Source organism: Verticillium alfalfae, genomic scaffold, assembly GCF_000150825.1.
Source record: "Verticillium alfalfae VaMs.102 supercont1.2 genomic scaffold, whole genome shotgun sequence".
NCBI lineage: Eukaryota > Fungi > Ascomycota > Sordariomycetes > Glomerellales > Plectosphaerellaceae > Verticillium > Verticillium alfalfae.
The window spans coordinates 3,235,665-3,246,639 of NW_003315037.1; the positions used below are offsets into that span (position 1 = coordinate 3,235,665).

At 55.5% G+C, this 10,975-nt stretch overlaps 4 protein-coding genes across 4 annotated transcripts in view; 3 read left to right on the forward strand and 1 right to left on the reverse strand.

Moving 5' to 3' along the window:
• Positions 1-2,162, reverse strand: part of VDBG_02460 (calcium-transporting ATPase) — a gene marked incomplete at both ends in the record, with an annotated part of 3,493 nt that extends 1,331 nt beyond the window's left edge. Inside the window, one exon of the mRNA XM_003008226.1 lies at positions 21-2,162. Coding sequence (XP_003008272.1) covers positions 21-2,045 — 2,025 coding nt within the window. The remainder of the gene's footprint in view (positions 1-20) is intronic.
• A 602-nt stretch (positions 2,163-2,764) lies between these two features.
• Positions 2,765-2,977, forward strand: VDBG_02461 (hypothetical protein; the record flags this gene model as incomplete). The annotated part of the gene is made up of 1 exon (XM_003008227.1): positions 2,765-2,977. A coding segment is annotated over one exon (213 nt), but the record flags the coding sequence as incomplete, so codon positions are not given.
• A 467-nt stretch (positions 2,978-3,444) lies between these two features.
• On the forward strand, positions 3,445-5,034 carry VDBG_02462 (predicted protein; the record flags this gene model as incomplete). The annotated part of the gene is made up of 4 exons (XM_003008228.1): positions 3,445-3,571; positions 3,822-3,909; positions 4,235-4,539; positions 4,796-5,034. The coding sequence occupies 4 exons, from the start codon at positions 3,445-3,447 to the stop codon at positions 5,032-5,034; spliced, it is 759 nt and encodes a 252-aa protein (XP_003008274.1).
• Positions 5,035-9,249: 4,215 nt separating this feature from the next.
• Positions 9,250-10,469, forward strand: VDBG_02463 (conserved hypothetical protein; the record flags this gene model as incomplete). The annotated part of the gene is made up of 3 exons (XM_003008229.1): positions 9,250-9,396; positions 9,450-9,671; positions 10,053-10,469. 3 exons carry the CDS (start codon positions 9,250-9,252, stop codon positions 10,467-10,469), a joined length of 786 nt encoding a protein of 261 aa, XP_003008275.1.
• Between the last annotated feature and the right edge of the window lie 506 nt (positions 10,470-10,975).

Below are 10,975 nucleotides of genomic sequence, written 5' to 3' on the forward strand. Positions count from 1 at the left end.
GCAGTCTTGCATTTCTTGACAGCGCCGAGAGTCTCGACACGAGGAGGATCGTAGAGACCGGCGAGGCCGAGGAAGCGAAAGCCCTTCTCCGTCTCCTCGCGCTTGGTGGCATCTTCATCGTCAGACAGAGGTCGGGATCCAACGCAAAGGACACGAAGGCCCTCGGAGGCAAGCTCGTCAGCCTTGGCAGCGATGCGAGCCTTGACCTCCTCGGTCTCGTTGAGACGGGCCATCATGACTTCGACGGCACCCTTGGTGTAGATGTTGCGGACCTTGGAGGCCTCATAAACAACAGACATCATCTTTACAGAAGAGTCAAAGGGGAATTCGGAAACCAGTCTGCTGTTGTCGCCCTGAACGACGTCGGCCTTGCCCTTGCCGAAGCGCATGGCGAAGACGTGAAGCGCAATCTCGGTAGGCTCGCCAATGGCGGACCAGTTGGGTGCTACTTCGGTCTGCACGGTGGTCATCGACTCGGTGTCGGTGCCGGTAGCCTTGCCGTCGGTGACGACAGAGTTGTTGCAGAGGGAGATGGCCTTGAGGAAAGCGCCCATCGTGGAGGCCTGGATCGTGTCATCGCTGTTTCCAACGGTGGGAGTCGAGGCAGAACTCGAGGCAGAGCTGGTCAGGCCGGGCCACTTGATTCTACCGCTGGCAGGGTCGTAGGGATCGGTGCAGTCCTCAATGACGGCAGTCGTCTCCTCGGACAGCCAAATCTTACGAGTGATCATGCGGCCCTGGGTAAGGGTACCCGTCTTGTCGGAACAGATGTTGGTCACGCCGCCCACAGCTTCGAGAGACGCCAGCTTGCGGACGATAACATTGCCCTTCGCCATGGCCTTGGTACCGACAGCCATAGTGATGGTCAAGACTGCGATGAGGGACTCGGGGATAACCGCGACACCGACGCAGATACCATAGATGAGGACCTGCGAGCTGATCTCAAACTTGCTGGCGGAGAAGACGATGATGGCGAGCAGGATGGCCAGGCCGAACAAGAGCAGAGCAAATTTGCTGAGCTTAACCTGCAGGGGGGTGCCAACGAGGCCGAGAATGCTCTTGGCACCGTCCTTAAAACGATACCAGGCGCGAGCCGGGAGCGAGGCACCCTCGACCTTCTTGCGCGTCGTGCGCAGCATGGCCGCGATCTTGCCGACCTCTGTGTCGGCACCGATCGCTGCGACAAGACCACGAGCGCGACCGCGGGTGATGGTGGTCGCTGAGTAGACCATGTTGAGGCGGTCACCCAGAGGGAGGTCCGCGTCGTGGAAAATAGCCTCGGGATGCTTACTAGTGGGAAGCGATTCGCCGGTCAACAGTGCCTCGTCGGAAGACAGGTTGATGCCGTCGAGGAGACGAAGATCGGCAGGCACGACATCACCGACGGAGATCATGACGAGATCACCCTTGACGAGGGTCTCGGCCTTGACGGACTCAATGTTGCCGTCGCGAACGACTTTACAGGTGGGGGCCGACAGGGCGTATAGCGACTGAATGGTCTGTTCAGCGCGATAGTCCTGAACGAAACCAACGACGATGTTGAGCACGATGACAGCGGTGATGACACCGCCTTCAATGTAGTCCTTGATAGCGAAGGACAGGATCATAACGATCACGAGAACGAGGGTCAGACTGTTCGAGATCTGTCTCATGAGAATCTCCCAAACGGATAGGCCCTTGGCTCCCTCGAGAGCGTTGGGGCCATCACGCTCGAGGCGGGCAGCGGCCTCGCTTTTGGAAAGACCATTGTCAAGGTCGGTCTGCCAGGTGTTTCGGAGGCTGCTGATGGGGATGCAGTGAACGGGCCGAAGAGCATCGTGCTGGTGTTCGGGTCCCTTTTCCTGCTGAAATCTCTCGACTAGCTGATGCTCCTTCTGCTGCTGCTCGACAGTGTGCGAGTCCTTGAGATAGGTAGCGCTGGTGGTACTGGTAATGGCAGTACTAGTTGCTGTGATGATGGGGGGCTTCTCATTGAAACCACCTATACCATTCGAGGGGTCGTCCCTGCTCGGCAGCGGGCTCCGCAGAATCGTAGTTGTGACCATTCCTGGTGGCGTCGGTTTCTCCCATCGGATACTGGTTGGTTCCTTGGTGTAAGCAAGCGGGTTTGCAAATGAATGCAAGAGATGTGTGATTGCGAGAAGGGTGGGTTGGGGGAGAGAAGGGGGATTGGGAGGGTGTGAAGGAATGGAAAGGCAAGTACGGATGAGGGAGGATCGGGGGCGGGTTCTTTAAACCTTTTGCGGGGGGGCAGAGTGAATGGGAGAATGGCAGACCACGAGGACTTGATGGACGGGCGCACTTCCATGGACTGACGACGGACGGCCGATGAGAAGCGGCTCGGGGATCGTCCGGTCGGGGCGGGCATGCGTGGGTGGGAAAGGTGTCACACGCCCAAACGGATATGGCGTTACTCCACGCCAAGTACCAGACGTACCTCCCAGTTCCTCCACTGTACATCCTGACGGCACCCTCCAACGCACGCGACGTTCCATTTCCTTGATGGCCCGGCCTAGCTCGTCATGTCGCTTGCTGCACAACGCGTGGTGTTTGCTGCATTCTGCTTACTGTTCCTGGGGCTCCAGAGGGACAGACTGCCTCTGCCTCCCAGCACGAGGCTCTCCTAGTACCTGAGGACGATCATCGCGGTCCTGCCGGCTACCCACTTTCTGTCGGCTGCTGATCGCATCTCTTGGGCACACGCCTTGGTCGCGGAATAAGCATTGGTTGGCGCATGGGATGTGGAGAGGACAGCAGAGGGGAAAGGGCGTCGCCAAGTGTTGCTGGTGCACCAAGTTTGTCGAGACTCCAGAAACTCAGCAAGGAACTGGCCTTCGCCTGTCGGTCATCGTCCGAACGGCACGGTCATCGTCCGTCGTTGGCGGAGGCTGACTGGACTGGTGCTCCACCCTCTGCGTTGAGCCAAGTCGTCGTCACCAAGCTGAGGAGCGCCAATCAAGGAGGATTGAAGATGTAGAGCGACCAATCAGAGCGAATTCCAGCGGGCTTCGAGACCAATTGAACAGCACAATGCGGGGAGGCGAGAGGGCCCAGTGGCTGTGTTGACGCTTTAGACGCTTGGCGGGTGGGAGGGAGAGCGAGGCGGATTGGAGTGACGGGAATCGGTGATAGGCAGGGCGAGATGCTGGGATGTGTAGGGTGCTGCTGAAGAGAGAGAGCGAGAGAGAGAGAGGAAGCAAGCGAATACACATACAGGGTGGAGCGGGAGAACGACGACAGAAACAGGGTGTCTTACCGTGTCTTGCTGCGGCATCATCGTCATGACGTGGAACCCTCGAGGCCACGGACCAGCAGCAGCGCAAGGGGACAGCGAGGATAGCGATGCTCAATAGGTGCTGAAACGAAGGGCGACAAGGAAATTGTGTTGATGATGCGCCCTCGGGAATCCGCACATGGTTTGTTCTGCTTCATGTTGTGCCGACAATGCCAATGCCAATTTTTCTGCTCGTCGGCCACCGAGGCAAGAAGGCAGGAGCAACTCACGATGACTGCTTCCCACAACAAACACGTCACTCTCAATCACTGCTTGCCACTTCTACCTCATCTGCAGGTAGGTCCTCAGGCAGGTCTTGCCTGTTTGTTGGTCACCGCTCGGTAGGAACCTTAAGGTAGGTAGCACAGGGCCGATTCACGGTGTTCAAATCTCTCTCCCTGCAGCGTCAGTCGGGTATCATCTGCAAAGCCCGCCTCACGATGGACGACGCTGAGACACCATACCCTCCTCAACAGACATGACAACTTCATGACATGACCACGAACAATCAAGTTTCACGACAAAGCTGGCACACCACACACAACAGTCAAGCTTTTGGGTGCCTCTCGGACACTCTCCGACAACGTCACTTGGCATCACTTGGCGACTGAAATCACTTGGCCATGGACGGCCTTGTATGTTGGGCCTGTGCATTCTGTGCAGCCAACCCTGACTCAAGCGACAAGCGACGAGCGACGAAGATTCAATCCCTCCCGTAATCCTCTTTTGGTTTTACGATGCGCCCGTGGCAGCCTCATGTGACCTACCTTACCTACGGCCAGGTCGTGGACCAGTGCCTAGCCAGAGGCGGCCCCACCGCGGGATTCGGTCCTAGACCCCTACCGTGTGGGGGCGTGCCCTCTCCAGCTCAAGTACGAGGCCGTGGCACAGCCATTGGAAGGCGCTGGAAATCCGAGCAGGATTCTGCATCTGGATCTACCTGGCTACTTTCCGAGGTAGGTACCTAGATCTGGGATCTGTTGAGAAGCGCCGATTCAAGTGCCATGACGAATCTTGCCACAGCATGCGGCGCACGAGATGGCGCTGGAGGCAAGAACCTTGCGCAATGTTCGTCAGAGACAGGGCGGCCTCCCGTATTGGTGATTCACATGGTGACTCGATTGTGTCTAGGAAGCGCTCCCTTGTGACCATTATTGTTCCGTTAGGGACGACGTGCACCACGGTCGTTCTGTCTGCGTTTGAGCCGCCTCGCGACGGCAACAGCGAGGGACCATGCAAGGTGAGGGACCCTGTCGACCTTACAGGTAAGCGAGGGCAGCGGCAGTCGACGGGTGGCCCCTTCCAGATCTGAGTACCTACTTTGCGTGGGGGTGGGTGGTTGGGGCAGGTGCCGGATCAGGATTGTTAGCAGAACTACGTAGCACCGCACCCCCAAGTTAGGTACCTAGGAAAGGAACTTCTGCCCGTGTCGACGGACAGTCTCCGATATGCATGTCGGCAGTTACCTCATCTACTTCGGGGGCAACGAGAATAAAATCAAAATCAACACAATTGGTCAAGGTTACAGTCGTCAGATTCTTGTGCCAAGATCAGGCTACTTTCACAAATGTGTACGGCAGCACAGCAGAAACACAATCTGTGACAATTTTGGCTTGGACAGCAAATGGTATTTTTGGCACCCAAAGCCTCCAGTAGCTGCTTCCCCAGGTTTCGTTCTTGGGCTTGTGCGTCTCATCGAGGTCGTTCGCCCCATCCTAGGGGGACCACCTGATATCCTTGTCCCCAGCGCAACCAGGTGAATGAATGTGCATTGATCTGGATAGCTCCTCACCACCCCAAGAAATAAGGAATCGATTTGCAGTGAAGAGTGCTGGCAGGTGTACAATGGCTCCACTTCTCCATCCATTTCCTTCCACGACGGCATGACGCCCATGGATGTCTGCGGGGAAAGTCGGGGGCATCAAGGCATGATCCCAACGCTGCCGTATGGAACACCATGCTTCCCCTCAACAATGGCGGGTCCTCTGTAGGAGATCTCCCCGCCCTCGAACCATCAGGACCCTCTTCGGTCAATGTCCGCCCAAAGACCTGCATCGACCGACCTCCGTAAGGCACGTCTCGGCGTCGGAAAACGCCCGACGGCGGTTGCACTCGGCGCGGCCGTCGGAAATGAAAACCGTCGCTCGGCTCAGATGGTGATCCATCGGCCTTTGATTTGCAGCCCGTAAGCATGGCAGTCCCAGTCTGGTTCGCAACGCGATGAACCGATTCAAGTCGATGTAGGGCCTTCATCAGGCCGCTTGAGTACTGGACAGCTATCTCACGAGCTACCATGACATCGCGAAACTGCCACTGGGGGTCAAGATTCGTGCGGCCATCATGCCAGAGTCAGGTCGTCAAGTTATGTTCCCGACGTAGGGAGAGAGAAATTCACTAACGTAATGACGATGCCACGGTTGCGTTCAACTTGATGTCGTGTGCCACTCACAGGCCAATTCCCCCATCAATCGCCGATGCTGTCACATCGTCCACTGCACTAGCCCGTGTCCTAGAAGTTCCTGCTTAACCAGTATACAGATCACAAGTCTGTCACGCATGAGCTTGATCTGCTGTTTCTCATCAGATTTACATCAGATTTTGAGCCGTCTGAAGTATCACGTAGCGAATGAGTGTGACAATCAAAGACTGAGGGTAGCCGTCTCCTGAGTGCGACAATAGAACGAGAGAGTCTACCAGCGCCAACAGCTACCCTGCCATTTTGAAGCCAGTCAAGATGCCAAAAGTTGACCTAATGTTAGACTGAGGGAAAAAGCTGATTTAATTTCGAGTAGCAATACTGTAGCAATGGTCACTGCGAGAATGCCTAGCCAGCCATAGGCCATAGTTGACCGCAAGCTCCGGCGATTATTCTGGAAGGAAACCTTACACTAGTAGGTATCAGAGCATGTGGGTGATCGGAGTGAAGAGGTCTTCCGATCCGCAGCCAATTGTCAGGTAGGGGTTAGGAACACATCTAAATTCTGGCCTTCCGCAGTCCATATGTACGCCGTTTCGTAGTCCCAAGTCCCTAAAGTAACCCCCTGTCCCGTGGCTCCGCGGGTGCTTGCTGACATGAGCTACATGCTGATTGTTATCAACGATTTGTGTACGATTTGTACAAATACTGAACTTTATGCCACTCGTCTGCTACGATCCGGACGTTCTCAACAGTTCGACAGCCGTGGAGGGATGACCACTGGCCATAAGTGAGGCACGCTCGTGGGAAAGCATTTCACGAAAAAAGTTACACTTCATCGCCCTTTTTGTTTCCCTCGTAGGGATAAGCAATCTAGATGACAACATGTCGCTTCACATCTTTGAAACTAGATCACCAGCAGCATTCTGTCTTGCTCGGGTCCTCCCGTGTTCTCGAAGATTTCGCTGGACCTGGTTTATTAACAAGCTTATGCTGCATTCCTCTCTCAGAAGCATGAGTATCTTTCTGACGTATAAATTCACTAACGCAATAATGAGAAGATACAATGCAGTGGAAGGTCAACATGAGCAACCTAGTCTGTATGCAGACAAGGACTTTCAGGCAAATTCATCCACAGCAGTCTTTATTACATCCTCAAGTTGAGCCAATCTCAACGTCTCCGCTGATAGCTTCTCCCTTTAAGTTATTGTCTATTTAAGCAGAAATCTTATGCAGCCTTCTTCTGCGCCGTACCCAGCGCCAAACACGTCAACCGTAAATAACGCCAGCAGTGAGTAACAAAGTCAAAACCGTATGGACCTTCATCTGTATGGTGGGGTCACTGTTTCCAGCTACATTTTCAAACTACGGCGTCGAGTACAGGGTCTATGAGGCGCCAGGGTCTTCCGCGTTTTACGCTACAGAGCCAACTTACCGCTGTGAATGCTCCAGGCATAAGTATCATGGTGATGATAGTGATGGCCGTCATGGACGTTGTGTCTTACCAACCAGCGCGGTCAATGTTTGTAGACTCGACTCGACTGCTAATTTGAGCGTTGCTTTGTGGTTGCGCTGAGTGATGACTATCCGCAGACCATGGATAATAGTGGCACATCTCGCGCGACCACTTACATTAAAGCGTCCTGCGCGCTCGAAGTCAGTCGTCAGTAAGGACGGTTCACGCTTATACAACCTAGTGCTACCGACGTAATTTTATCTTTCCATGCGAAATTCACACAGTAGGGATCGGGTCATGCTAGCATGAGGGCGGTGATCGGGGCCAATTCATGGAAGAGCTGGTCTAAGAATGCCCACTCATCGGACATTCGCATTTCGGGGTCAACCTAACCAAGAACGCCCCATGACTGGAAGCCTGGAAAGACTTGGATCCAGTACACTTTGTAACACGCCCTGTCGACTCTCTCAGCAAAACAGATAAGCACGCCGCAGAGAATTGATATGGGCCATGCCAGCAATGTCTTAGAGATGAATCGTTGTTGATGCACAATATTGATGAGTCTTTTTGTTCCTGACGTCGGTCGCGTTACTAGGAGCATGAGACTGCGATTCGACTGCGCGATGTGAACTCAGGACGTAGAAGCTAATGGAGCCAATAGCTTGTCCACCAGAAATGCACGCATCTCCTTTGACCTGTCTGGCGCGGATGCCTCGTTTTTTGGATCGAAACGCTAGTGTTGGTCAAGCGATCATCGAGGTATTCTGACTGAAAATTCACCGCGCGATATGTGACTTGAGGTTCGGTAGACGATAGAGCTGATGTCCCATCGTGAGAGCCATCCCCAGCAACACCTTCGTCATCTATGATGCTAAATAAACGAGCAAAATCCATAACTATCGAGATTGAGTCCTTGTGTCCATAACTACAGCAGATGACACGGGACGACAGGACTGATGGCTCGTTGGTTTATACAATCTGACGGAATATGTTGCGTTTTGCACCCAATGTTGTATCAGAAGCATCACTGACGTGGCAAGCTGAGAAGCCAACAACCTTAAGACCATGTCATTGAGCGACTAAGGTATTTCATGTGACATGATCTGCATCCAGCACCCGTTTGCTGGAAAACATTCATCTGACCCCCGAGAAAACGCAGCTGACTTGTTGCTCAACTTGAAAAGCTAGAACTTTGCACCAAGCGCCCACGTGCAGTGCATTCCCTGATTATCAATGTCTCTCCCCACAACACATGATGACCTCAAACCGTACCAGGGCAATAGAAGACATTTTGGCCGAGGAAAAGCAGCACATACACTGCAATGTGGCTAGAGCCTTGTCTGGGGAGGACTCCGCCAAGCTGCCGTCTGACATGGTCACACCATATCCATTGGTGGGTGCAACCTCACGCCACAAGCAGGACGACAATTGAACGGAAGCTGGGCGACCCGAAAATAGATCAAAAGGGGGTAAAGAGAAAGGTCAAGAAGCGAATCGCGACAAACGAGGCTCTGCGGGCCATCGGTTACCCGAAGCAGTAGGTCGATGCGTCGAGGGTGGTGCGAAGGAGATCCGGCCGGGGCGGGGTGGGTGCCTTGGCCATGGTGGCCTTGGTGGTGCCGTGCGTTTCGTTTCATCTGAACATGTCAAGCATGAAGATGGTGAAAAAAGCTGAGTTGCCAGCCATCGCAGAGGCAGTGCCCCCAACTGAAGGCGACGCTCGGTCGCAATCTCTGCATCCTCTTCGACATGCTGTCTGTCGGGTCTGTTTTGGGTGCTACGGGCTGCTTGTCGCAGGCATGGAAAGCTTCGACGCGCTGGGGCTCCAAGCTGGAACTCCGGGCTTTGAGGCAAAAGAATGGACGATTCGCGGAATATTGCTTGCAACGAATAACATAAAGAGGAGCATGTGTCCTTGGAGGAACATGATTCTCGTCCCCTTCCATACAAGCTAGTTTATCAACGTGGAGGTTCATACTAGTTTCGAGTTTTGTTTACCACAGCAACTTTCTCTTCTTTTGCGGATCATCTTGAGCTGGCTTGAGAGTATCACTTGATTTTGGCTTCTTCGTCCTCCCACCAACAATCAGCACATTTATCAAGATGCATTTCAGCGCCCTCCTCGTTAAGACGCTGCTGGCCGGCGGCGCCATTGCCGCCCCTTCGATGCACAGGCGCCAGCTGCAGACGATCCAGGGTGCCATCACCACGGTGCAATCGGCACTGGATGATCTCACCACGGCCGTTCAGGTAAGAAAGCGCAGCGTAACAAGTATGGAAATCCATGACCTGACACAGTGCAGGGTCTTTCTGGAGCTGACGCCAACTCGGCGGCGCCCATCCTGACGGCGTCAGAGAAGGTCAAGACGGCCATCGGAACGGCGACGACGCAGGTGCAAGGTGCCCAAGCTCTCAGCCTCATGGAGGCTCTTGGACTGCAAGACACGGCATCGGGCCTCGTAACATCCGTTCAGGGTGTGACCACGGCTCTGACGAGCAAGAAGGCAGACCTTGATCAGCTCGGTGTGACCTCTATTGCTGTGCAGACGCTCAAGGACCAGCAGGCCTCGAGCAAGGCCCTCAGTGACGCCATCGTGTCCAAGGTGCCCGCCATTGGCCAGGGCATCGCCCAGCAGAGCACACAGCAGATCAGCGATGCCATCCAGCAGGGCATCACGGCGTTGTCGGCGCCGCCTGCCGCAGGAGGAGGCGCCGGCGGTGGTGCTACTCCGGCCCGTCCTTCGCAGCCAGCTCAACCCTCGGCTCGTCCTTCTCAGGCTCCGGCCCGCCCTGCCCAGCCCGCTCAACCTGCCCAGCCCGCTCAGCCTGCCCAGCCTCCCGCTCGTCCTGCTCAGCCAGCTCAACCTCCTGCTCAACCTGCCCAGCCTCCCGCTCGTCCTGCCCAGCCTCCCGCTCGTCCTGCCCAGCCTGCCCAGCCCGTATCTCCTGCCTGCCCCGCGCCGGCTCCCGTTCCCGCCCCCGGTAACGGCAACGGCGCTGGCAACGGCACTGGCAACGGCACTGGCAATGGCACTGGCAACGGCACTGGCAATGGCAACGGCAACGGCGCGGGTGCCGGAACTGGCCGTGGCAACGCAGGCAATGCTGGAAACGCCGCCACGCCCCCCGGTGCTCCCACTCCCATCCTCGAGCCCAGGCCCAATGCGGGTGCCGGCGCGGGTGCCGGAGCTGGAGCTGGAGCTGGCGCTGGCCGCGGTGCTGGCGCGACCAACGGCACGGCGACGAACAATGGAGGCAGGGCCAAGCGTGATCTATCCGTTCACGCGAGGGCTATGCCCATCGCGCTCGCTCTGGAGGCTTGAGCAAAACAACTCGTACATGGTGATATGCAATGATATCGTATTTTGGGAGGGACCTCTGTGGCCCGGCCGGGATCGGAGCTTGGAGTTGTTTCTTTGATGGGTCTTTTTGGAGGGGGGGGGCGGCTAAGGGGGTTCAAAGTAGACCAGGTAGCGTGGCAGCTGTGCTGTCGCGGTAAATGATGATTGATTTTGATTGCATGAGATTGGAACTCGAAGAGACTGGATCACGCCAGTCCTGGTTGGGTGATGGTGTAGTCATGGCTGCGACAGAGCCTTGTCGGAGAATGTTGGGACGAGACAGAATGGTGATGTAGGAGAGGGACGGAGCAAATGGTGGTGGATGAGCAGGTGCTGGAGCCTGGGCAAATAGAGGGGGAAGGAGAAAGGGGAGGGGGACCTTGGTGGATTGAGAGATACCTCATGGCAGTCTCGCTCAGGATGTGCCTTCCCCGGATGCATCAAGAGCCAAGGGTGGGGAACAAAGTTGGAAGAACAAAGTGAGAAGA